Source organism: Pleurodeles waltl, chromosome 10, assembly GCF_031143425.1.
Source record: "Pleurodeles waltl isolate 20211129_DDA chromosome 10, aPleWal1.hap1.20221129, whole genome shotgun sequence".
Lineage (NCBI taxonomy): Eukaryota > Metazoa > Chordata > Amphibia > Caudata > Salamandridae > Pleurodeles > Pleurodeles waltl.
In genome coordinates this window covers 27,111,164-27,138,991 of record NC_090449.1, presented here as the reverse complement: position 1 = coordinate 27,138,991, position 27,828 = coordinate 27,111,164, and the positions used below count along the sequence as shown (strand labels likewise).

Sequence of the window (27,828 nt, the reverse complement as noted above, 5' to 3'; positions counted from 1 at the left end):
CAGGGTTGGTACCTGGTTTAGTCCGAGTGGCAGTGAGGATGGTATGTGGTCTGTGAGGATGGAATGTTCTTTACTTTTGATTGGAACTTGGGGCGGTGTGTGCTTTAGTCCCAGTGGCAGTGAGGATGGTCATCTGCCCAAGATTCTGGAGAAGGAGATCTTTAATGTATAGTCTTGGGTATATTCCTGTCCTAGTTTGCTGGATGACAACCTCTACCCGACTCTTCTTTCGTTGAAATGGAGTTTTCGAGAACCTGAAGTCCTGTTCTTCGTGTCTTTATATATGACTTGTGCTCTACCGGGGCATAGTCTCTGTTCCCCGCCTTTGCAGCGTATGTCCAGGTTTCTGAAGCTGGGAGTCAGAACTACTCATCCGCTGACGAGTTCCAGTTTTATTTGTAAGTGTAGAGGAGTTGCTGATGGCGAGTAAGTGTTTACCAGGGATAACTTCCTTCTGTCTTTAACACCCTTCAAACCCATCTCAAAACTATTGACTTCTTCAGGCTTTCCAGTGCTTTAAATCTGTGAGGGAACACACATGTTCCCTTTGCTGCACTACACTAAAATACTACTGCTAGCTACTCAAACTGCACCACCACTGCCTCGAGCCTTCGTCTCATCAGCTTCATCATGGTGCATCCAGGATTCACAGCCAAGAAGGGAGTCTTAGGTCCAACATTAGACCTTCATTCGTAATCCAGGTCGCGGTTGCTCCCTAGTGTGAGCTGCTGTTAATGAATTGTTTTGGATGCAAGGAAATACTGGAATTCACAGTTTATAGTTCCCTGATGAACTTTAATTTTCAACTCTCTATTTTTTCTTTCCGTCAGATTCAGGCTATAACCATCCTTCATCTTCTGACAGCGCGTAGCTATCTCGCCACTCACATCTAACTATGGTTTTAAGGTTCAGGACGCCTGTATAGCGCACATATTGCAAAACGTCTGATGCCCTACACACCATCCTGTATTGTCAGATCAGCTCATCTCCATTTTTCTTCTGGGTGTCTCTGCCATCTGCCTGAGCAGGTACACAGAGGGGAAAACTCATGTTTGCCTTCAAGTTCTTCTAAGCACAGGAGAGGGGGGCACTGAGCATGCTCCAGAAGGCGAGCAGTAGCTTGTGTGGACATTGCACGATTTGAATACTTTAGTTCTGCCACTGTCTGCATCAGAGGGTGATACATATACTGCGACCTTCACCGTTCTCGGCTACTATACAGTACATCTGTTCTGTGCCCATGTTTTTGGTATCCCCATAAGTCCTTGAGGGTCTCCTTTATTATTTCCTCACATCAGACGGAGCCTGTGCATAGGCTCTGAGTCTGCCCACCCTCAACAAACTCTTAGAGGGTCGGCGAGCACAGAAACCAAGAGGCGGATGTCCCCATAACAGAGCAGCAAGGACACGCTCTTGGGCGGAAGTACACCTCTCTTACTCCACAGTTGCTATCTAGTGGTCCCTGGTGGACCTGATGACTGGTGGGTGGAACTGTGGAGTTCCAATTGTATTTTTGACATTTGTCATTGATGGTCTTTCCAGCCAAAATGTATTGAGAGCTCAAGATGAGATTCATTTGATTGGTGCACCCTAAATTCTGCTCATTGTGGAGAATGAGCTGCAGTTTCCATTTGAGGAAAATGTATGTTAATTATTGTCTATTACTAAGGCCCTTGGCCACAGGCTCAGCTCGCACATATTAAACAATTAGCAAAAGATGTAAACATTAACCAGTGGCAAACCTAGGCGTGGAACAACCGAGTACTGTTTCACAGCTGCCACCCTGGAAGGGATTCACAGAGCCTCTTCTGTGTTCACTGGTGCTTTCCTCCTGCTTTCCAGGAGGAACGGAACTTGTAGAAGTAAGACACATTCGTCGAGTCAGAATGCCTGACTCCGGTTCACTGTCTTCCTTTTAGACACGGATCCTTAAACCCCATTTGTCCAAGAAGCCTCTATTCCAGGAGTAGGTTATTTACTGAACAAAGAGCTCTCCCTAAATTCAGTCCCTTTGATTTCTGTACTTCCAGTTGTTTGGCAAGTGCATTTAGTACTGTGTGCACTGAATAGGAATTTTTGAGGGAACCCCAGACCAGCAAGGGGTTCTTGGGGTTAAAGTTTTAAGTCATGTTTGAAGTGTGTATGTCTTTGGTGCAGACCTGCCATCAGCTTGGAGGTGTCTCCTGGATCAGCTGAAGGATTCAGAAGAGCCTTTGTAAGGTATTCAGGATGAGAGACATGATTCAGATTGCCATAAACATGTGAGAAACAAAGAAAGCAGTGGATGCTGATAGATGCACATTCTCCACTGTCAGTGTTATCCCTGGATCTACACTGATAGGCACAAGTAAAAGTCAATGGGGCGCGAGACTGGAGGACTTCAGAGAAGTAATAACTTCTTCGCTCAAGACTTGTACCTGTTCATATAGTAATTGTTTGTCTCCATCCTGGAGTTGGTCTTTACTGTGACTCTGGAGGAGAGTTTGTAACTTCAGCACTCTTCCCAGCCTGCTGTATTTGTAGACTGTGCTGCTGTGCAGGGAGAGGGGTCCTGTCTGGACATTACTTGTGTGTATCCTGCCGCGCAGCAGGGTAGAATTGTACTGTGTGGCGGAACTTCTATAGCACTTTATGCTCCTGTCGAGGTTCCGCAGCGCGTTCAGGATTGTAGAGAAAGTGGCCACCCCATTAGTTTTGCATGACTGGTAGATTTATTCAGCTGATTTACAGCACGCCAACATGTCACTGATGCCACATCAAAGGATGCACCTTGTAGACGTGGCTTTATAATGTAGTCTGTTCTGGATGTCGCAATGAGGTTTTGAAAGTGCTCTGGTCTTTTCGTGGTGAGCTTATATAGAGTGTGTATGTAAAGAGTGTTGACGCATTGTCAACAGCTAAGAGAGAGCCTTGGACAAAAATCATTTTACTTCAGTCTTTTATTAGTTTTTTCTGAATATACCTAAAAAATGACTAGCTCTGTTCTAAATGCTGGACATACATATCACTCCTGCAAGTATTAGAATACCCTGTGTTTGGCGTAAAAGGCTCACAGCGGGTCACGTATGCATCCTTGGAAAGGCCAAGGGGCGAGTGTTGTTCTTCAGTGTAGTGGTCAGTATACCATGATCACTAGTTATTAAGAGGTGAGATGCATGAATAGTCCCAATGTATGCGTAGAGTGCACTACCCATGAGGCGTATGTCTAAAGTCACATTGTTAGGACATGCCCACAGCCATAGCACAGAGGTTTCCATGTCTCCCTGTAGGTATCATCATTTAGCATTAGAAACACATTGTTTTAGCTGCCTCTACTTGGGTAAACAAACAGACCTTCATTCAGTGATGCATTCTGTTGATGATCCCTAATAATGACAGTTCTCTCAAAAGCCCCAGACGCCCCCTTACTTACTCTACATGGACTCGAGTGTGTAAGTTAGGAAACACCACTATTTTACAGTCTTCATGTTTAATGTTTCTCTTTGTGGTGGCCAGCCTGAGAATCGTACATCTGTCTCAGGTTATCATCCGGCTGTTGTGTCAGTCCAGTTACCGTTTTCAGAAGTGAGGTATTAGGCTGGCGTCAGGATTTAGACGTCTCTTTATGAAGTTTTCCATTTACTCCTTCAGCTCATATCCTTTCTCTTTTGGAATCCTCAGAAACTCTGAGAGCGCCTCACTTTACATTCTCCACAACCTCAACTTTGCTCTCTTTGGATAATATAGTCTGCCGCACACGGCTAATCCTTCCTGTTGTCGCTGTTTCTACCTTCCATTAAGGTCAGTTTAGTTTCCATAACAAACATCCATGATTCAAGGGAATCTCTTCCTTGTTTCAAACGCCACACGCTTACTGGCTGTATCCTCTTGTTGGAGACCTTTTCCTGTTGAGTCCTAAACTCCTGCTTTTAGTTTAGCTCTCTCTCCTCAGCCGCGTGGGCGCTACTTCAACAAGTTCTTTTTAGGCATACCCACCTTGGTACTGAAGGCGCTCAGTTGGAACCTCTTGTCCACTTCATTTGGCACTGCAGGGAAATTTCATTTTGTGTTTCAGGTTAGTGGACCTTCAACATATCCAGGCTGCGCACATTATTCACGGTCTTCAGTGACGGGTGGATTTAGGGTTACTTTTCCTGATATGGTGTTCAACCTCAAGAGCAATTAAGAGTCTTTTCCTTCCTTCGGGATGATCCAACATGTTGCCTGTCTGGTTCTCCCCTTCCCACGGTGCCCCCACACTCCCATCACCACCTGGGCTACCCATTTGTATTCCTTCTGTATTTGGGTTTGAAAATGACTGGTAGAGTGACTGCATCAGTGAGTCCCTTCCCCTAGGAGTCTGTGTTCTGCACCATCACCTGGACGTGTCCCTACCGTGGTGCGTGGCACGGGCCAAGGAGTGACTCGCGGCCGTGCACCCTGGATTCCAGTCTGCAGTAGTTTCCAATGGAGCTCCTGCTCTCTGTGTCTTACTCCTGGTCTGACCAATCCCAAGGCTTTTAGTCTAAAAAATGTTTTTGAAACTCCTGCAAGGAAACAGCTTGACACCTTGTAGTGTCTGGTGTCACAAATCCAAAGTAAGTGGGCAGCGAGCTGGCATGCAAGCTCTTATTTTCCATACATGTGAGTTTCTGTGGCCAGAATGGAGATGGAAGCTAGTTGACTATCACAGGAAAAGTCGAGCGATCAGTCGTTTTGTTTTTTCATTAGGTCGGGCGGATCTGCGGCTTTGACGGCTGGATAATGTATAGGTCTTCATGACTGATCATGAATGCCAAAGACCACGTTTGTGTGCTTGAGTTTTATGATTCTTTTTACTTTTAATCGTTCCCCTATCAATGGATCTGAGCGAATGAGACCGTCCACGATGAGGGGGAGAAGGATGTGCAATGATAGTCATTTGGGACGCCGTGGTCTCCAGAGTCTGGAACATGCCCGCTCTCTCGGGGAAATGCATGCATCGATGAATGTGTGTCTTTAATGTGCTTTGGGGCTCACTGATGACCTCAGACTCTTCTCCAGCCCTGTCGTATGCAGGCTTGTGATCCTCAAGTGGAGTTTCCTTCTATAGACTTGTTGTGAGCTCAGGCAGCCACCCTTAGTAACTAACGCATGCGACAAGGCACTGCAGACCATCGTGAAGAAATAAACAGGCAGTCTTTGGAAAGACGCACCTGCCTTCAGTTGTTCTAACAATTAGAATTGAAGGTTTCTTGTTGGACCTGTGCATTGGGCTTTGGAGAGCCCAGTTGGACAGATTGACAAATTATTTAGGTTACGCTTGAATTTCTGCTGTGACTGCCAGGACCTGCTGCTGAAACACTGTGATTCAGAGTGAATTAATTGTTTGTGGCCAGGCACCTCAGTCTCTGCTGACGCTGAGAAACCTCTTTTCAGGGTAGCTTGGTGGTAACTGTGCATTTTAATCCTCCACTTTTGGTACCTGACAGTCGTGTTCCCTGCTTAAGAGTCTGCCCTCCTGTACAGAAATGCTACTGTGATCTGTATTCAGCTACAACCTCTGTTTTTTAAATTACCTTGTGGTACTCGACACTTTATCATCCCTGGATCCCTAGATAAAGTAACTGTATTATGTGTGAGGAGAGGAGATTATTTTGCAGATTCTGTAGTGTGGAGAAGCACAGAATGTTGTGCAGCTCGTGCGCGAAATGAGGCACGAGTGGCGAAGCCCTCAATCCATCACACGCCGTCTATTCATAGACTGAGAGATTCAGTACACAGTATAAAGTGATGGAGTGTTTATGTTATCAAGAGTAGCCCAGCCTCGACTGGTGCCATCAAGAGGTTTCCTTCAGCTGGCATCTGGCCAGATGTGGCCGTCTGCACATATACTTAGGGGCGCTCTTCGGATCAGCTGCCCAAGGTATCAGTTGGAGCCAGCCTTTTGCAGGCTAGATATTGATGAACTTGTAAATGCCAATGTCTGTGATGGCAGAGTTGACTGCGGTAAGGTGCTTGCCCTCTTCTGTACGCCTGTTTCTGAAGCATTTTGACACTCCTGGGTGTCGTGCTCTTCACTACTGGACTGGTCTTCTCTTTGTTTTTTTCCATGATTATTTAAGGTGCAGGACATGTCTGACTCTCTTAGAACGATGTTGCTAAGTGAAAAGCTGCCCTGCACACTCTGGTGATTCGATGTCCTTGGTAGGGTAAGTGATCCCTGTCAGTGGCTTAGTTACCACAGGCGTTGCCAAGGGTGGCCGGGAAAGCATCCCTCTGCCATCTCACCTGTAGTCCTATGTTACGCACCCTTCCGGGCTCAGCAGTGACCTGACCCTCCTCCATCACACGTTTAATTGCCTTCTGAAGTTACAGCTTGAAACCTACAAGAGCGTGCTTGCTACAACAAGTGCAGTGACTGACTGCTCTTCATCAAGCAGACTTCTTGCCTAATTTCAGAAGACCATCAGTGCTAGGGAACTGAATTAGATCAGTCTTCAGTCATTGAGTTGGGAATTGCATCCCTCTCACAATACTGTTTTCTATGCACTTTTATTAGGACGTGGCAACATTCTTATAGAAGGGTATTACATTCCCATCAAGGGTGGTTCTTTTACTATCCTGTATTAAATGCATTAACTTTCATGTCTCCCCCCCCCCCCCCACCCCCACAAACACAAAGTCAAGAAATTTAGCGTCTCCATTTGTACTCTCTAATTTCAACAATGCGCTTTCTTGTACCTTGGAACAATTTCAGTAGCACTTCCTACTAGACCTGCTTCTTTGGTAGGCCAATCTCTTCACCTACCCGTGACCTCTTAATCCAAAGCCCTTCCAGCTAGTTTTGGGTGGGCTAATTTCTCTAGCGTACAGCATGCATGCTTTGTTCACGCAGCCTGCAGGGTCCTCCTTTTTGCTGTCCTAGAGGTGTATGCTTCTAGGTGCTAATATATGGTCTTCCTGAGCACTGCCCACCTCCGTCTTGGGTCTTTCGGCAAATCCTGGTACTAGAAGCTTCTTTGTTGGGTCTCGGATCTTAAATTATTCTCATCAGTTTGCGGTTGATCATATCCTTCCAGAACACGCACATATAGCGCGTTATACGATTCCACGGCAGGTGTGACCTGCTGTCCTTCAGCCATACTGCGAGGAGGAAGAGCTGATGTCTATGGGCACATATTCCACTACATGTTGTGATGCTGAATGCTGACTAGAAGGGAAGGCAAGTTAACTCTGGTTGAGTGATAGATAGAAATGGGTGGCACCTCTCCGTTCCAATGAGAGTATTCCTGAGGAAGGATTCTGCTTCTGCTATCTGTTTTTGTGGAATTGAAATGTTTGTTAATTGAACTTTGTCTCTTTACTGACTTTCTTTCCTTCTTCCTTGCTAGGCTCAGCTCTTGGAGCTCCGGACACATAACTACCAGCTCTCTGATACCCTGCGCAAGAATGGAGCTGGTAAGGAAACCTGTGGTCCATAGGGAACCGCAGCAAAGGGGGCTTGAAAGTTTTGGGGGCCTCTTTAACTTCACGCCTGTGTTGTTTACTTAGTGGGTTTAATTTTTTCTGTGTGTGTGTGATTGGACCCATTCTCTAAATAGGACTGATTCCCCTGTTTTCGATGAGCTGTGTGTCTACAGTGAAGCCTGAGTGCTGTGTACCAGTTGACATCTGTCTATGTACAGTACAGTGCGTTCTGCGCCTTGTGTGCTGCCGGACCAGTTTCCTTAATAGAGCATGACTTGTGGCCTCTTGGTCCAGTGCTCAGTCCGGCTGGTGCCTTGTTGTTGATGGGATCTGTTTTCTGTGCATCAGTGAGCTGTGTATCCTGCGTACATTGTGCCCTGTGTGTGGGGAGCCTTCCGTTCTGGCTGCAGAGGAATTTGTGTTAAATATGGTGGGATCATTCTTTTGTGAATGTGAGATTGCATGTTTGACCTCTGTGTTATTTGTATGGTCGCCCTGTGTTTGTGTACATCTGCATATACAGATGCCCCCAAGGTGTATTTGATGGGCCTGGGGTCATATGTGTTCTGTGTATAGCCCAGGGCCATTTCTGAGGAGGAGTGGCTGATGGCACTTGGAGCCGAGGCAGGAGGAGTGCTGCACCAACAGGTGTGGATTCTGTCCTGGCAACCATTATGTGCCAGGAAGGGCCTGGACTGGTTCACGATTGCAGCCACAGTAGGAGGCGGTGGACCTTCTCACCCCAGATGCCCCTTTTTCAGTGCATGTCTCTTCTTCAAGCAGTTCCCCATCCCTGTGTCCCTCCAGCAGAGGGATTTGCTGGATAGTGAAAAGAGACCAGGAGAGAAGGGTGGAATGAGGCTCCAGGTGGGTTAGAACTAATGAAGAGCTAGTAGTGATGGTTGCAGAGTAGGTGTGGTGTGTCTCTTTGGGGCGTGCATGAGGAGAGATGTGAGGAGGTGACTCTGAAATGAGGAGAGCCTGAGACCAGGAGTGATAGTGGAGTGCAATCGTGTGTGGGGCGATAGGGGAGTATGGGGATGAGAGAGGATGAGCGTTTGTGATAGCAACAGAGATGAGCGCGTGATAGGTCAAGGGTGGCGTAAGGTGGGGAGGCTGTGAGAGGAGGTGGGGAGGCTGTGAGAGGAGGTGGGGAGGCTGTGAGAGGAGGTGGAGAGGCTGTGAGAGGAGGTGGGGAGGTGAGGAGGCTGTGAGAGGAGGTGAAGAGGTGGGGAGGCTGTGAGGAGGTGGGGAGGCTGTGTGAGGAGGTGGGGAGGCTGTGTGAGGAGGTGGGGAGGCTGTGTGAGGAGGTGGGGAGGCTGTGAGAGGAGGTGAAGAGGTGGGGAGGCTGTGGGGAGGCTGTGTGAGGAGGTGGGGAGGCTGTGTGAGGAGGTGGGGAGGCTGTGTGAGGAGGTGGGGAGGCTGTGAGAGGAGGTGGGGAGGCTGTGAGAGGAGGTGGGGAGGCTGTGAGAGGAGGTGGGGAGGCTGTGAGAGGAGGTGGAGATGTGGGGAAGCTGTGAGAGGAGGTGGAGAGGTGGGGAGGCTGTGAAAGGAGGTGGAGAGGTGGGGAGGCTGTGAGAGGAGGTGGGGAGGCTGTGAGAGGAGGTGGGGAGGCTGTGAGAAGAAGTGGGGAGGAGGTGGAGAGGTGGGGAGGCTGAGAGAGGAGGTGGAGAGGTGGGGAGGCTGTGAGAGGAGGTGGAGAAGCTAGGAATTGAGGGTTTTAAAAACTATTATGAGAACGTGGGCGGTGCTTGGGAGGAGCTATGAAAAATTGAGTGAGTAGGGAATGATTATAAATGCTTAGAGTGATTTTGGGAGACTGAAAGAGGAGCCTGAGATGTAGAGCTTGGTGATAGAGAGATGAAGGTGCCAGTGAGGATGTGGAAGGAGAGAGTGTATGGTGGTAATGGAGAGGATTGGGTACTGGAAGGGTAAAAGGGAACCAAGTGAGAAGCTCTGAGGGGGGAGAGGGTGTGAGTGGGATCTTCAGGTGGAGGAAGGCAACCACAAGTGTAAAGAGTGTGGGTGAAGAACAGAGCGAGTCCAAAGAGCGGTAAATGTGAGCTATGGCACACATGCTGTGTTGTGTTGTATTTGCTCTGGGACTGCTTGCAAGTGCTAGGACTCTGTGTTGAGTTTGAAGCCCCCTGAAGTGTGTTCACTGTGCTCCGCGCGCCTGTGCTCTGTGTGCCTTGTGTGCTGGGTCTGATTATCCCTGTGCTCATGAGCCCAATGTCATGTGAATGGTGAGCGCCATATCCGGTGTATGAAGATCCTCTCGCAACTAGAAGCTGAGCCCCATGTTCTGAATCTGTCATGTGGTGAGCCTGTGTTGTGTATGTAGTGCAATCCGTGTCCTACGTGCAATCAGCCCTGTTCTTCCTTGTATGCACCGAACCCCATATCCTGTCTGTGAACACTCTTGCCCTTTAAAAAGCATGCCCCACGTCCTGTGCTTTGTGTGTGATGGGCCCTGTGTTCTGTATACAGCATTAAAAGTATACTGAGACTTGGGTCCTGCTCACCGTGTCACAGGACTCAAGTTGCCTGTCACGGATGAGGCCCAACAAGGCTTAAACCAATCTGGGCTCCCGTTCAGAGGGAACCTGGCGTAGGATTTAAGCTGGACTATTCCATTGGAGCAGGACCAAGGCTGATTTGTTGGGGAGTGTTTCACACGACAGGTGGTTCCACTGGTCTCGGTGGTAATCTGGGTGAGGTCTGTGGTTCAAGCCAGCTCAGTCCCTCTGAACAACAAAGGGTCCAGGAGGAGGTGAAGTGGACCTTCACTGTCTCGTCGGATGACCTCTCAGTGCAGTCAGTCCTCAGGACAAAGGCTAATGGGGAAGAAATCATCGCCATCAGAAAGGGGATCTCCATGATGCTACCTCCTGAATGAGTTACTCTAAGTACCTTAACCTCTCACCAGTGTTTAATGTTGCAGTCTGTGTTACAAAACAAGCCGGGCATCTTATAGAATTCACAAAATGGACATCTTAGACGAGGTGACCTTGTCTCGCCAGCTGGATCCCTATGGGCCAGAGCCTGCCAGTAGGTGCCCCGGGTCACAGTTTGGCTACCAGGGCCCTGCTGATAGAAGATGCTGCAAGTTGAGTAGTAACGTTGAGCCATTTCTCCTTTCAGAACTGAATACCCTTCGCCAGAGGCTGGCCTCTGTGGAGAAGGAATCAACGAAAGCCCAGAAGGTAAGATGGTCGCCCCACCTGAAGGTGGCAGAGAGGGCTCTGTTGTGAGATCTCCCTCATAATTAAGGTTTTTAACGTGTTCTTGGTTGTCCAGGTGCAACAAAGGTAGTTCTCACATCCATAGGATAAATGCGTAATGTAAAGAGTGGAGTAATGTAGTCATTCATGTAAATGACGATTTGGTTGGCTATAACTAATATCTAAATGGCGGTCCTTTCCTAGCCTTCGGCTTCCCACGAAAACATGAATCATAGGTTTGTAAGTCAGATCAGCACTGAAATGTGATCTTTTCAAAGTAATGTACAGGAACGCAATGTAAAGCAGCCTAAATGTTCAAGAGCAAATAACTTGTGAATAGTTCTTGTACCTTTGCACTTGTCTGGTTAGCAGGTAAGCAGACGAAATACTGTTTCTGCATCGAAAACGAATGAGGCAGGTTTGTTTTGTCAATGCAAACTTTAACCATAGAAACAAAAAAACAAATGCGACAAGCATTGGCAAAGGCAGTATGTGGTGAGCGCGGATGTATTGCCTTTGTGAGTGATTTAATGTTCTATTTATTATGAGGACCTGGAAGCTGCAAGGTTCTAGTGGCCAATCACTGGCCTTTTGCACTCTTGACACACTTTATATGATCGTATCATTCTGACGTGTCTGTTGGCTGTGCTGGAACGGGACAGGAGACAAGTGAAATTGGCCTCCTCTACAGCGCAAGGCACGCGCTCGCATGTACGCACATGGTGGCCATCTTTAAATTGAATAAATCCAAGGTGGCTGCCGTGCTGATGTGTTGCAAAGCAGCGGTGGCCATTTTTGCTTTTTTTTTTTAGTTTGCTGTTCTAACATGATTTATCACCTTGTCAGAAATAAAATTAATAAATAAATAGCATGCCCAGGAGCACAGAAAAGCATCCTGGGCTTTGCTGCTGCACGAGCCTAAAAAAAGAAATAAAAACGCGGTTGGTGAAATGGAGAAAAAAACCATCCGGTAGTCATGGATGAGAGGGTGGGGTGGTTGATGCATGTAGGGAGAACTTGGGATGCTGGGGCGCTCCTAATAAAAAAACAAAATGCAAAGAAAGCTATTAATGCCAATGTCAGTGTTCACATCCAAGAAATGCTGTGAGCTGAAGCCAGCATTGATGGGCATCCTTATAAGTGATACCTACACCTCCTAAATCAACCAGTGGCTGAAAGGGACTGTCCAAAAGGCCCTCTTTTATATGTGTATGTTGTGTTGTAATGTGTGTTGTGTGGTGACAGCAGCTCTCGCTAAATCTGTCTGTTGGAGAGAGCTAAGAAGGCTGATTGGGACAGACTGAGACTTATGCAGGGCAAAACACATTCCTCGTTCTACATACTTAGTAAGATGGAAATGCCTGTAGGACACACATGCATGATCAACTTCGAAATATGTCCAAGGGTAGAAGTGTAAATGATGAAAAATAAACATACCCCTGGGATAAAAAAAAAAAAAAAAATGATCATGAATGTTTGTAGGATGTAGTGAGCTGGGTGCTGTAAGGGAATAATGATGCCAGGTGACGTTTGGTAGGGATGTTGATAGACTGTAATTGAATGAATATGTAGATTTGTGTAGGAATAGTCCAGTACATAGCATTGAATAGAATTATTTATAGTTTTAAGGATTGTACGGCCCAAAGTTTGAAAGTTGGTAGAGCACCAGAGTAACAGACATACACTAAAAGTGTGTATGGCAATTAGATGACCATGTTAACACAGTGAATGAAATAAAAAAGACCCTTAGTTTATGATGGTATAACTAAAAAAAAAAAAATATTTCTGACATTAGAAACCAGGACTACAAATCACAATGCAACAATACAAACCGCTCTCAGAACCACGTTCCCTCCATGCGCTAGAAGAACGGCCATTGAGCATTAGGAATCACTGATGGTTTCTTCAATAATTCAGTAATCAAATCTTATGATAGAGTTTGGTAAATGAACACATAAAAGTGTGTGTGTTTATATCTATGTACACATAATTATTCTCAACTGAACATGGCCTATTTGACCACCTGAATAGCATTCTCTGAGCCCTTGTCCGGCTCCTCAGCAGCTGTCAGGACTTCACGAGCAACCATCTGTCACATGGGCTTGGACCTTTGCATGATCAGTCGTGTATCGCAAGTACATGGACAGGGCTAAACGCTGTTAGGGACTCGTAATTCCCTACTCGCCCTGTATCTTGAGCGATTCTTCGAGGTGATAAGTGTGAGCAACCTGTCAGCAAGGCTACAATTATACGAAAGTGTGCTACAGAGTTCAGTCGCAGGCTCTCTTGGGCCTTACTGCTCAGTCTGATCAGGCTCGCCGGTGTTGTTACTCTGGTGCGCGTCTTGGGACTGTGTTCCCCTGCGTGTGCTCTGCGCTCCCTGTATGTCATTCCATGCTCCTCACCTGTCTTGTTTGCTACCTCAGTGGACCCGGGAAACCTGCGCTTCTTAGTGTCTGGTTATGCGTAGTGTGACAATTCCAGTCCGCGCAAACAGCAGTTATGTTGGAATAGTACTTTTGAGATGAGCGGTTATTACTACATGGAGTATTTACGCCAGCGAAGGGTATTTTCTCTGTGCTGTAATTACACAATCCCAAAATCTGGAGTTTTATCCTAATCCACCAGGAAAACCCCTGAAAAATCTATTTGTGATGGGGAGGGGGGGCAGGGGGGTGTTGGAAAACACGTGGAAGACAATGTACACTGATTCTGCATGTTATGTTTCATATTGGTATGGCAGATTAGTAATATGATTAATTTTTCACAACCAATGTATACCCCCCAGAGTAATGGTTCTGACAAGGGTGTGGTAAATAACATCCACATATTCAGACCTATTCATAATCAAGGCCTATGGGGAAGTTTAGAACATCAGAATATTAAGTACTTTCCTAGCGTATAGGGGAACCAAACCTCAGGCCCTTGAAGATTCTGAGATGGTCAGCAAATCATGTATTTCTAGCAGTGCACCATGCAACAGTGCGATCTGCGATTCTCTAGCATTGGACCTTCCATAGATTTATATGCTTTCATTGTTTGCCTTCATTGAGCTGGTAGTCCCACGGTAAATTTAAAAAAGGTGGTATACGACTTCACAACACCCTCAAGCAGCACAAAGTGCGACATGAGTATAATCACCTCCTTTGACAAGACCAAACCGTAATTGTGACCTATTTACGCCAGTGGCAAAGTAAATACACCTATGTCCTTATCATAGAAAAATGTTCAACCATTCTGCAAATGAGTACGACTTTGCCTGCACTGGAAACTAAACGTTCAATGGCATGTGTGGCTGTAGATATACATGCTCTGCATACTCCTACCATCTAGTGTTGGGTTCGGAGTGTTGCAAGTTGTTTTTCTTCGAAGAGGCATTTTCAAATCATGGGATCGATTGACTCCTCTTCGGTGATCGTGCGCATGGGCATTGACTCCTTTGTTACATTATTTTCTCTGTGCCATCGGGTTTAGATGTGTGTGTCTTCGCTCCGTGTTTTGACCTGCTCTGGTTTGAAACTTTCTTTCTGTCTTCCCTTTATCAACAGTATTTTATTCTCTATCGCTTATTTCCATGTTCGCATTCATCTCCACTTGTCAGTCCAGGCACCGACCGCGCATCCTTCGGGGTGACCTCACCTGTTTCAGGCCTACTGCACCATTCGGCACGGAGGAATATGCTAAGCTGTTGGAATGGACACCATTTTGTTTCTGTCCTAGGTGCCACGCAGAATTCCCCCACACGACCAACATCTGGTGTGTAACGTTTGCCTCTCCCCCGATCACCAGAAAGCTTCATGCAACGCCTGCAAATCCTTCCTGTCGAAGAAGACCCTTTGTGACCAAAGATCGCGTTGGTTGGAGATGGCGCACAAGACTCTGGAGGACACTCCAGACCTGTTTTGTGGGGAGCACGCCCAGGAGGAGCCTTAACAAGAGGAGGCCTTCTCCATCCCGGACTCCGACTCTAATATCCAGTTGAACATCGAAAGCCACGAGGTGACATCCGAGCAGCCCACGAGTACTGTGCTCCCTCCTGTCCACCCTGTCCTCCTAAAGGCCCCTTATTGAGGTTGCCCAAAAAACTGCTGTGGCTGCCCCGCCCTCAGGCTCGGCTCCGAAAAAATCCAAGACCACAATACCGTCTTCAGCATTGACTCCACATCCTCTGTCCAAACGACCGCAATCCGGACTTCGGCGCAGAGTATTTCGACTCCGAGCCTTCCAGTTTCCACTTCTGCTTCGGTGCCAACAAAGGAGACCGACCAAACCCATTGGTGCCAAAAACAAGGGAGCCAGCTCCTTTGGAGCACAAAGACTCCAGCCACTCTTCAGCCATGCTGTCACCAGTTGAGCCTATTTTGGTGGCTATGGATGCTCAACAGCGCTGCCTCCATAGCCAGGAGTGTACCTGGCGCATTATTGCTTCCACCCACCACCCCCCAATCACATTCAAGAGGAAACTGTCCTACAAGGAGGCTTCGGACACTTCCCCACCGCCAAAGAAAGTCACTAAGGACAAGGCTGCCACCACTTCTCTCAAGCCTTCTCCTCTTCCCCCTCCTGATCCACCTTCTGCACCACTTCCACTCCCCTCTGGTCCTCATTCACCTGCCTCTCCTACTGCAGGAGATCTGACACCTCAGGGTTTCCCTTTATTTATCAGGGAGGATTTGGGTGGGACACAGCAAGACCCAGATCCAAAGGACACATATGATGCCAATCCCATGGCAAGAACAGACTCAGATTTGTACCCTGTTCGAGCCTCCCCACCAGTGGATACTACATCTACCAGCAGGTAGCAGCTCAGGCAGCCGCCTTCCACAATGTTGAGCTGCATAGGGACCCCATTGAGCTGGACTTCCTTTTCGATACCCTAACGTCCACACATAAGGAAATCCAGTTCCTCCCTTGCTCCCTGGCATGCTTCGTCTTGCAGATGAAATTTTTAAAGAACCGATCCGCTCCAAGTTTATCACTCCTAGAGTAGACAAAAAGTATAAACCTGCTCTCTCTGATCCACTATATATCAGATCCCAGGTCCCGCCAGATTCCATAGTGGCCACCACTTCATGAAAACGGGCCAATAGTCAGGCCACAGGGGATTCTCCTTTACCAGACAAGGAGAGCAAAAAGCTGGATGCTGCCGGCAAAAGGGAGGCTGCAGAGGCAGCAAATCATTGATGCATGACCAGTTCACAGGTATTGCTAGCAAAATACGACCGGGCTATTTGAGATGAAATGGAAAAGCTCATCCAATATCTTCGCAATATAGCACCGCAAAAGAGGACAAGAGACTGCTGCAGAGGAGCAAACAATCACGAATAATTTCAGCGTTGTGCCCTGGATGCTGCAGGCACAGCTGCACATAGAATAAACACCAGTATAGTAGTAAGGAGACACACCTGCCTTCGATGTTCTGGCTTCAGAGCGGAGTTCCAGCAAGCAGTGCTCAGTATGCCCTTTGACAAAGAGCATCTTTTCATCCCTCAAGTGGACTTCACCCTTGAGAAATTGAAAAAAGACACAGACACCGCAAAACCCATGGGTGTTCTTCAGTCCCCCTCAGAAAGAGGCACTTTTCCTCACTCCACATTTAGAGTAGGTTACAAATCAACAACCTCAGAGGCCTTTACCCCCCAGCCCAGACAGCCTTCAACTTCATATTCTCGAGGTTTCTTCAGTGAAGCCTATAGAGTCAATAACAACCGAGGCAGAGGTAAGAGCACCACCACCCGTATCGCTACCTCTACATCAAAACAGTGACTACCTACATCTCCACACCTGTCGGAGCACGACTTCACATTTTCATATAGAATGGGTCAACATCATCTCGGACCAATGGGTCCTTTTCATTTACCAACATGGTTGCAGTCAGGAGCTCATTTTCCCCCGTCCAAACACCCCCTCGCTGTCAGAGGCTATCCCACGAACACCTCACTCTTCTGAAACATGAGTTACAGTCTCTTCTTCTCAAAGGGTCCATTGAGCCTGTTTCATTACAACGCCAGGGAACAGGAGTGTGCTCCCTATTCTTCCTCCTCCCCACAAAGGATGTCCCTCACAGGCCTATTCTGAATTTCAGACCCTTAAACCACTGCATTCTATCAGAACATGTTCACATGATCACTCTTCAAGACGTTAGTCCCCTCCTGCAACAGGGCGACTTTATGGCGGCCCTCGATCTAAAGGACACCTACTACCATATCCCCATCCACCCTGTACATTGCAAATACCTAAGATTCATAAATGCAGGCAAACACTACTAGTTCAGGGTCCTCCCTTTCGGAGTCACCACAGCTCCTAGGGTCTTCACAAAGAGCCTAGCAGTAGCAACAGCACATCTCAGGAGACACAACGTGCATGTGTTCCCTTACCTAGACGATTGGCTTATCAAAGCCAGCACATTACTACAATGCCAACGTCACACTCGGATGACAGTGGACCTTTTGCACACGTTGGGATTCACACTCACATTCCCAAACCCCACCTCTTCAAATACAACCCTACCTAGCAGCTACTCTCAATGCAGAATTAGGGATAGCAAACCCTAATCTCGCTTGGGTTCACAATTGTCTGTCTCTTCTTCCCCTGTTTCGAGAGAATTGTATATACACACAGTCTGGACTGTTCTGCACCTGTTAGGGATGATGGCCTCCTGCATTTCCGTTGTCCCCCATGCCAGACTCCACATGCGTCTGTTCCGTCAATGGTCCCAGTCACAGGGTCACCTGGAAGATCTAGTGTCAGACCAGCATACTCCCCGCTCTCTGCAATGGTGGAACACCACCAACCTGTTCAAAGGGCGGCCTTTTCTGGACCCTTTGCCTCAGGCCATTTTGAGCACAGATGCATCACTGACGGTTTGGGGAGCTCACCTTCAAGACCTCACAGTACAGGGCATTTTGCGGTCTCACTTTCCAATCCCTACGTATCAGTTACCTCGAGCTTTAGGCAGTGTTTTTAGCCCTGAAAGGACCCTTCACCACCTCTCTCACAAGGTGGTCTTAGTCCGCATGGGCAACATGACAGTCGTGTACTATCTACAGAAACAGGGGGGACACGATCGTCCCAATTGTCACACCTCTCTCCGACAATATGGAAGTAGGCTCTCCACAACCACATTCACCTGGTGGCAGAGTATCTCCCAGAGACAGACGGCGACTTTGCAGACCTGCAGAAGGATGCAGCAACAAGTCTACGAATGGGAGCTTCACCCGCAAGTCCTTCCAAAATGCTTCCTGAAATGGGGAACCCTCAGATACACCTTTTCACCATACCAGAAAACGCAAACTGCCCAAGCTTTGCCTCCAGGTGCTCACACACTATCCAAGGGCAACACTCTATGGATGAACTGGACAGGCATATCTGAACATGCTTTTCCTCCTCTCCCTCTCATTCCATTTCTGGTTCGGAGGATCAGGCAAACATCTCACATCATGATCCTTATAGCTCCCACTTGGGAGCGTCAGCCATGGTTCACCACATGTCTGAACCTCTCAGTAGTTACTCATGAGAAGCTCCCCAACAAGCCGGACCTTCTCACTCAAAATCAAGGACAGATCAGACATCCAGACCCCAAGTCACTCAACCTTACGATATGGATCCAGAAGTCAAAGAGTTTGGTTACTTAGGGTTGCCTGCGGAATGTCTGAACATTCTCAGGGAAGCTTGTAGACTCGCAGCCAGAGCATGTTATACTGCAACATAAAAACGTTTTGCATGCTACTGCCAACCTGAAAATATTAATCCCATTAAAGCTGATGTCCAAGACACTGGTTGTTACTTTTTCCACTTACAAAAATCAAATGTAGCTTACATTTCCATTTGCTTACATCTTGCAGCTATAGCTGCATATCTACAGAACGGATAACATACTTTCTTGTTCAGAATCCCAGTCATCAAAGCTTTCATAGAAGGCCTTAAAACGGTTATTCGACCCAGAGTGTCTTCTGTACCATCCTGGAACCTCAATATTGTGCTTACCAGGCTCATTGGCCTTCCTTTTGAACCACTTCATTCATGCCCTCTTCAGTATCTTTCTTGGAAGTGGCGTTCTTAGTTGCTATCACATCACTCCGATGTTTTAGGGAGCTCCAGGCCCTCACCTTGGAAGAATTTTTCTTCCAAATTCATAGAGACAAGGTGGTCCTTCGCACAAACCCCAAGTTCCTTCCTCAAGTGGTTTCTCAATTCCATATCAACCAGACTATTGAACTACCAGTCTTCTATCCGCAGCCTGACTCAGTTGCAGGAAGAGCTCTCCCCACTTTGAATGTTAAATGTGCATTGACGTTTTACATTGACAGAAGTAAAGACTTTAGGAAAACCAAACTGCTCTTTGTAGTTTATTCTATACCTCACAAAGGCAATCCAGTATCCAAAAACAGCATAGCTAGATGGATAGTGAAATGTTTACAAACTTGTTATGCCAAGGCAAAAATACAACTTCCTGTCACTCCCAGGGCACACTGTACGAGGAAGAAGGGAGCCACTGTGGCTTTCCTTGGAAACTTACCCATAAGCTCACATTTGTGAGGCAGCTACATAGTCTACACCACATACATTTACAAAACATTATTGTGTGGACGAACTTGCAAGCCAGTGGAGACCAAGCAATACGAAGAACACTTTTCCAGTCAACTGCAACTCCCATAGGCTAGCCACTGCTTTCATGGAGAGACTGCTTTACTGTCCATGTAGAGCACAGGTATCTACGCATATGTATCTACAGCCACACATGCCATTGGACGAAAAAAGTTACTTGCCCAGTAAGCATCTGTTCGTGGCATGCAGTGCTGTAGATTCACATTCACCCTCATCCCCGTACGCCTGTGGCTGTTTCAGTTACTTTTATAATTGTATGTAGTTGTACATATATAATTACATTTGCATTGACACCTTTCTTTATACTTCCTCTACACTCCTTTTCTCACCTGCCTGCGGTAAAACAATCTAACAAAGGAGTTGATGCCCATGGGCAGTATCACCAAGAAGGAGGACTTGCATGATCCTGTAACTCAAAAATGCTTCTTTAAAGAAAAACAATCTGCAACACTCCAAACCCAACACTAGATGGCAGGAGTATGCTGAGCATGTGAATATACAGCACTACATGCTACAGACAGATGCTTACTGGGTAACATTTTGATTTCTGCACGTAGGATCTTCTTTGATAGTCATAAACATTAGGCTAATTCCCTGCTTCTTGTGGGGACCCAGTAGTACTTTAAATCCGAACATATATTTCAGAGATGGGGATGAGTTCAGCGTGTTAAAACATAGCTCCAAAGCCTATCGGAGGTCAATTTTTCCTATTTTTAATTGTCCAAAATGTAAAACCCTTTTCTCAAAACTGCATTGCAGCATCTTTATCTCTGAAGACCTGCATAATGTTGTCCACAAATGATATTGGAGTTCATTAAGTACCCTGTCCCTGGAAGAAACTAGAGGCTTCCGATTCTGTGATGTCTTACCTGTAATCATCTCTTAGTCATATCTTTTTTTTCACCTTGTGAGACTGGAACCTATAGGTGTTGATGCTCTTTTTTTTGTTAGAATTTATGACAGTAAACCCTGCATATTTATTTGTACATTAGCTTTAGATTATAACAGGCAGCGTCCAGTAGAGAAAACCAAATAAAGTGCAGTTAAGATATAGTCAAGGAATTCCCAACACATCTTACATATAATAGAGCAGATCTAACAGTGGGTAACAATGTATCGGGGTAGATGAAGCTGTCTGCACCCCGGCCTAGCTCAGCATGTGCGCACACCTCACGAGTCCTGTATCCCCTCTCATTCCGAGGGGAGTAGGGTGTCTCTTGTTTATCATTGCAGTATGCCTTAACTCGTTACCACGCCTGAGTGAATGAGGTGGGCTGCGTCCTCAGAGCTGCATGTCCTGCCAACACGAGAAGATCCTGCATCCAGTGATCAGCTGCTCTTGTATTTTCGAAATGCCCACTCTATAGTTCTGCTGAAAAATGTAAGAGATACCCTGACAAATCCCTATCGCCAGGTACTTAATAGAGCTGTCGCCGCATACCCCCGGGAAGTCTAAATTGCACATTTTGGTACCAGATGTCAAACGGAAGATCTAAGATTTACTCCAGTAATTGGACAGGTCCTATGTAGAAAACTACACCTTAGGCGAGCGACTAGATCCTGGCTCTCTGCGAAATAACAAAATGTCTGCATACAGCTGAACGAGCAGCTGGCGTGAACTAATCTGGAGCCCCCTATCTGAATGGTTCCAGTGCAGTAGCAGAAAGAATAGGGGGGAGAATGGGCAACCCTGCGTAGTACCCTTAGAGATTTTAATGGGTGCAGATAATATCCTGATCTGGGCTGTTGGGCAAGCATAGAGAAGCCTGATCCAGCCCGGAACTCTCCTGCTGTCCCCATCCCCTCAAGTCTCACAAAAACAAAGCTTCATTCTAGGGTATGTATCAGATTCCTTAGTAGCCTCTAAATATGCTGCCACTGCGCTAATGTGTGGGTGCAGCTGGTGCAGAAGGGAAGATTCAGTATAAATCTTGCCAGGATGAATCCCAGTTGGTCAAAGAGGACCATACTGTGCAGCGGTGGGAGTAGTAACTTAGCCAAGGCCCTGGCGAGAATTTTCCTGTCCATATTAACGGGGGACAAGGGCCAGTAGGATCCGGATAAGTCGCAAGATATCCCTTGCTTCAGCAGGGTCATGAGTAGGTCTTGCACAGTGTCCTCCGAGCCGTGGAATATACTGCTGTCCCTTGCTGTTATTGTAGGATGCCACTCGTGGCCCATGGAGGGTGGAGGTGTGCTAAGGCTTAGCCCGGGTGCAGACTCTCGCCGCTGCATTCCTGTCCCCTATATCTTCGTATTCTGTCATTTTATCTTGGATAACATCCTGTAGCTTGGGGTCTTGAGACTCCATGCACTGGGTCTCCAGTTTGCATAAGTATCATTCTAACTTATGTAAGTGTGCAAGGAGGGTTCTCAAAATATTGGATTGTTTGGAAGGGTAAACGCCCCTGGTGACCACTGCAAACGCCGCCCACAATATACCTGCAGATTACACCCTGAAATGTGACCTCTCTTAGTAACAGTCTTATTTAGAGTTTGGTAAACAAAAGCTCCATCAAAATGTATGGATCTCACACCTGCCGCATTACAAGTGTCATAGGCTATTGTGCACTAGCAATACAGTGGAAGGGACATCCACCATGTTTGTGATGGAGTATTCCATCTGCCAAACTCTAAATAAGGCTCTAAGTTTTCGGCCTGTGACCTGCAGATGAGACAAAGTGCTCGGTGGCAGGCACATTAACTTATTGCTCTGTGCCTGCAAACATAGGCTCTAAAATAGCTTAGTGGTTTTATGTCCCTTTACAATAAATCTAAAAGCAACTTGAAGAACACTGGTTGAAATCTGACTGTGGCCAACTTGACTTCATCTTTTGAAGGTTAATAAATGAACACTAGTGAGCTGGGTGGTGATAATGGTTGTTATGTATATTGTGAGAAGGTTGGAGACAGCTGCCATGGAAGGCGAGTTTTGTGTGTCTCTGGGTGTAGCTGGTGAGGAGCATCCTGATTTGGTCCTCAAAGGTGGTATGGCTGTACAAACCAGGTAAACGCCTTGTGTGAAAGGACCAAGTGCACTCTGGAGACCGATCTTCATAAGCTGTCATTTATTTAAATACAACACCACTTGAAAAACAAATGCATAGAAAAAGTAAGACAAAGAGTAGGAAATCATAAACGCACAAAGTGTTAAAATTGAGTGCAAAGTTGCAACGCTGGGTTCCCACAGTGCAGTCAAAACATATTGTTCACAATTGTTGCAGTGTTAACGATCACTTTAATGTTAGTAATGATGTGCTCACAATTACAAAGCTTGTGGTCCTTTCTTATAAGAAACGGAGACCAGTGGTGTGTAATGGGAGGGATTTAACTTGCAATCCTCTGCCCAAACATTATCCCAAAAACAACAAGGTGATGGAAGTAAAGCTTGAATTAATCTCAGTCACAGGTGTTTGCTCTGGAGCACATTACAAACCATCATTTTTGCCCAGTGTGCCATTCTAGACAGAGGGTAAATGCCGCCTACCACTGCGGCGACGGCCGTCAAAAGATCGTCGCCGTGGCTAACAGCCATCCGCCAAATTACGACCACAGCCGGATTTCCGCCACAAGAAGTGTGGAAATCGGCTGTGGCCATGCTGGCAGATGGTGTTAAGGTGGCGCTGCTACCACCAGCAGCGCCACGCCAGTAGACCGCCGCCAGCTGTTTCATGACATATGATACGGCCTGGCGGTGTTCTGCTGGCGGTAGCAGCGCCCCGTCCCCTGTCGGAAGACCCCCTGGATGCAGGTAAGTTGGGTTTGCGACAGGGGAGGTGGGTGGGGGTGTTGGGAGGGGTGTGCATGAATGTGTGAGTGTGTGCGTGAATGCGGATGTGTGTGTAGTGTTTTTTGCGTGTGTGTATGCATGCATGAGAATGCGTGTATGAATGGTAATGTGAATGCATGTCTGTGTGGCAGTGTGAATGTGTGTACAGATGTGTGCAAGAATGAACGGATGCGCGCGTGAATTAATGCGTGTATGCCTGTGTGAGTGACTGTGTGTATGCGTGGTGCGTGTCTGTGAGTGTGCGTGAAGGGGGGGTGGGGGAATGGAAGGAGGGTGCGTGGATGGAGGAGGGGGCTTGTCTAGGGAGTGTTTGGGGGGGTTGGTGTGCCTCCTACCAGTGACAGGGAAGGAATTCACTGTCACTGGTAGGGAGGGCCTACCGCCATGGTTTTCGTGGCGTTGTGAATGCCACGAAAACCATGGCGGTAGGCGGGGTCATTATCCTGCCGGCGGTACAGTAGCAGCCGCCGGGCTGGAGATCGTTGTCTCCGGCCCGGCGACTGCTACCGCCATGGCAGTCGGAGTGGTCCATTGGCGGGTTGGCTGCAGCCAACCCGCCAATGTCATAATGTGGCGGTATGTACCGCCGGCCTGTTGGGGGTACTACTGCCACATTATCACAGACCGCTGGAGTGGTAATGACCGCCCATAGTTTGCAAATCACTCTTAGTCCTGCGCCAGTAGGAACAGTTCAACCTGTGCTTACTCTCTAAATAGGAATGTTGTATAGCCATTTTAGTTATAGCTCCATATACGTTATTTTAGCAAACTAGGTCTGCAGCTGTGCACTTTAACCTGGATATATTTTATTCAGCTTTGTTTATTATTTTAACAATAGTCACATTTGCGGTCTTGTTTTATTTTCTATATCTAGCTGTTCTTTGCCTAGGTCTGCACTGCGTCCTTAAACAAGACATTTCTTTCACTCTGCTTTTCTCAAGGCTGCAGTAAGTTAGGTTCCCGTTAAACGTGATAACGCTTTGTCTCTAGTGTTAATAGAAACACACACATCCTTACGTAGGGACATTTTCTCAGAACATCAGCTGTTTTATTATAAAAACACTTCTGTGTCCCATACACGTTAGAGGGAGATTCCAGCCAGATGACCACGACTGTATGCTGATTGCTGAACGCTTCGCTACAGCTGCTTCTGTAGGCTACAGGCCTCTTGCTCACGTATGAGGGATGATGTCTTCCCAGGGGAACCTGAAGGGCAGAACTAGAGCTTAACATGCTGTGCTCTAATATAGCCTAGGTAGGAATTACTTTAATGATTCTAGTGACAATATGGTAGCGTTATTTTATGCTTTACTCTCCTTGTCACAATTTTAATCCTGTCATGCTTCATCGTTCTGGTTATTGCAGTACATGCTTTATTATCTAAGATGCAGTTGCTTCATTAAAACCTTATTGAAACATATTCTGCCTTATTGAAACATATATTGTCCTTGTATATGTGAGACTAATGTAACTGAGAGAAACGAATGCGATCTGAGTGACCATGATTTCCCTGAGGAGTCAATTGTGTCATGCGCTCAGCTGCCCAAACATCCCTGCTCTTGGGTGGAGATGAGTCACTGCTAGTTAGCCTGAGCAAACCCCGGATTAGGCCGACAGGTGTCACCTGTAGTGGGTTAGACTCATTCCTACACACCGCAGGTGATTCTGCAGCTCAAATCCAGTAGTCTCATTAGAATAATGAGAGCCTGCACGACAGGAACACTGGCAACTGCAGACTGGTTTGAACTTACTTAGGTCTCATCAGTAAGGTGTAGCTTGAGTCATATTGCACGTGAGCCCACGGCCCACGTCTGGACATACCCATCGCACTTATGGTGTGTACTACAAAAACAGTAGGGTGATGGAAGAAATACTTGAATTAACCGCAGCCACTTGCTCTGGGCCTTATTCCAGACCAGAACAAAACCAGTCTCTGGGTGCTTGTGACCTGGTTCATGGAGGGCCTGGCTAGGCAGTTCGGGCTGGACTGTTCCTATTAAAGCAGGGTCAAGACTAATTTGCATATGGATAGATCCAAACTGAGGTGGCATGGTGGGCAATAGAACAAAGGGTTGGAATGGTACCCCGAGTGACTGCCAGTGGTTAGACGTATTCCAAGCGTTCCTGACATTACCTTTTATGTGTTTGATGTAATGCCCTAAGAGGCCAACTGTATGCTCAGACGTGGGTTCTGTGCTCCCTGTGCCACTGGAACCACGTGACACCTGACTGAAGAGCCCCATTCAGGGCGAAGCTGGGCTTGGTTTGCATGTGTTCAGGTTAAGAGAGGACCAGGCCTGGCAGTTCACTGTGGAGTGTTCCTGTTGGAGCAGGGTCAAGATTGATTTGAATATGGCTACGTCACAACTGAGGTGGCATGGGTGGTAAAAGAACCGTTGGTTGGAATGCGGATTGCCAGTGGTTAGACTTATAGCAAGCATTCCTCCGGTCAATTTTTGTGTGTGTGACAAAAATGGCCATATTCACTTTGATCACTACTAAAACTGTGATCAAGTACTCAACATAGTTGAGCAAGATATTAACTCGATATTTCCAATGGTCTCTGTTTTTAAATCCTGGTGTAGGAGTTTCTCTGTAATTTAAAAGTTGGATCTCTCGCTACCCAAAGATGTTAGTGAGGCCTGCTCACTGGCTCCATCTTGGTACTGAAGAGGGGCAGATAGAGTTCTGACCCTCATGGAAATTGGGCTTTTTGAACGCCTTAAGGTAAAGGACACATACAACGACCATGCACAGGATCATCTGAGCTCTCGCTCCAGCTAGCAAGCACAGCAGGCAGGGGCTGGACATCTTCAGTTTCCAGCTGGGTCAGGGGAGCACCAAGTGCGGCTCGGGCAGAGCTGGAGTGGCCATTTAACTCTTCAGGCATTTCGCCAGGGGATCTGAACCTTAGGGCATGAGTCTGTTATTCTCCCCCGCGCCCTGGGGTTCATTGCAACAAGCACAGCAGAGATATAGAGAGATATATATATGTTCGATGGCATCTGTCGCTGTAGATACGCATGTTCTGCAATAGCTCGCCATCTGGTGTTGGGCCGGAGTGTTACAAGTTGTTTTTCTTCGAAGAAGTCTTTCGAGTCACGGGACCGAGTGACTCCTCCTTTTGTCTCCATTGCGCATGGGCGTCGACTCCATCTTCGATTGTTTTTTTTCCGCCATCGGGTTCGGACGTGTTCCTGTCGCTCCGAGTTTCGGAACAGAAAAAATAGTTAATTTCGGAAGATTTTCGTCGGTATTGTTGCGTTCGGGATCGGCGTACTTACATTCAACACCGCATCGAAGATCGAAGAGCTCCGGTGCCCTTCGGGGTAGTTTTTCGATCCTCCGTCGGGGCCTGGTCGGCCCGACCGCGTGCTGAGGAACGCCGATGGAACGGACCCCTTTCCGTTTCTGCCCCAAATGCCACAATAAATACCCCTACACTGAGCACAGCGAAGACACCTGCGAGGCCTGTCGTGCGTTCCGGTCCCGAAAAACACTCCGAGACCGTCGAGCCAGAAGACTTCAAATGGCGTCCGCACCGACAGCCCGACGGGAGTTCGAGGAACAGGAAGAGGAAGGTACCTTCTCGATCCAAGACTCAGACTCCGAAGGATTCGACGATACACAAACCGTGAGTAAGACGTCGAAAACCACACAAAGAAACATTTACAAGGCCCAGGGGACGCCACTGCCACCAGGCCATGGCTCAACCCATAAAATCGGTGACCGACCGTCGGCACCGAAAAAGGCCCAAACGGTGCCGAGATCGTCCGACTCCGGTCGAGACACCGGCACGCAGCCTTCTCGGGACCGAGAAAGTGCTGGAGACAAGCCTCGACACCGAGATGCCGGTGTGGACACGGCTCGACGCCGAGACAGCGGCACCGAAACAGATCGACGCCGAGAGGTTTCGGCCCCGAAAAGGAAAAAAGTCACCTCGGAGCCGAAAAAACACGCAGACAAAGTTTCGATGCCGAAACAAACTGCAAGCGACCCAGCTTCAGGCTCTTATACAGAAGAGCACTCGCTAACCTCCCAAATGCAGAAGCATAGGTTTGAGGAAGAGCTACAAGCAACTGATGCGGACCATACGCAAAAGCGTATCTTCATTCAGCAGGGGACAGGAAAAATAAGCACCCTTCCCCCCATTAGGAGAAAGAGAAGGTTGGAGTTCCAGACGGAACAAGCACCACAACCAAAAGTGGTGAAAAGAGTTACACCACCACCCTCTCCTCCGCCCGTGATTAACGTTTCACCAGCACAAACGCCATCACACTCCCCAGCTCACACCACCATGAGCCAGGGTGACCAAGACCAGGACGCATGGGACCTATACGACGCCCCAGTGTCAGATAACAGCCCAGAGGCATACCCTACAAAACCATCTCCACCAGAAGACAGCACCGCGTACTCTCAGGTGGTGGCTAGAGCAGCACAATTTCACAACGTAAGCCTCCACTCAGAACAGGTCGAGGATGATTTCTTGTTCAACACACTCTCCTCCACCCACAGCTCCTACCAAAGCCTGCCTATGCTCCCTGATATGCTCCGGCACGCAAAAGACATATTTAAGGACCCGGTCAAAAGTAGGGCAATCACACCAAGGGTGGAAAAAAAGTATAAGCCGCCTCCTACGGACCCGGCTTTCATCACAACACAGCTGCCACCAGACTCTGTTGTTGTAGGAGCAGCTAGAAAAAGGGCCAACTCTCACACATCTGGAGATGCACCACCCCCAGATAAAGAAAGCCGCAAGTTTGATGCAGCTGGTAAGAG

The 27,828-nt window shown here is 47.4% G+C and overlaps 1 protein-coding gene across 2 annotated transcripts in view; it reads left to right on the top strand.

Moving 5' to 3' along the window:
- Window positions 1-27,828, top strand: part of GRIPAP1 (GRIP1 associated protein 1) — a 485,545-nt gene that overhangs the window by 26,211 nt on the left and 431,506 nt on the right. For both annotated transcript variants that reach the window (XM_069209507.1, XM_069209509.1), the window contains exons 2-3: window positions 7,353-7,419; window positions 10,573-10,634. In XM_069209507.1, the coding sequence (XP_069065608.1) occupies window positions 7,353-7,419; window positions 10,573-10,634 (129 nt within the window). The remainder of the gene's footprint in view (window positions 1-7,352; window positions 7,420-10,572; window positions 10,635-27,828) is intronic.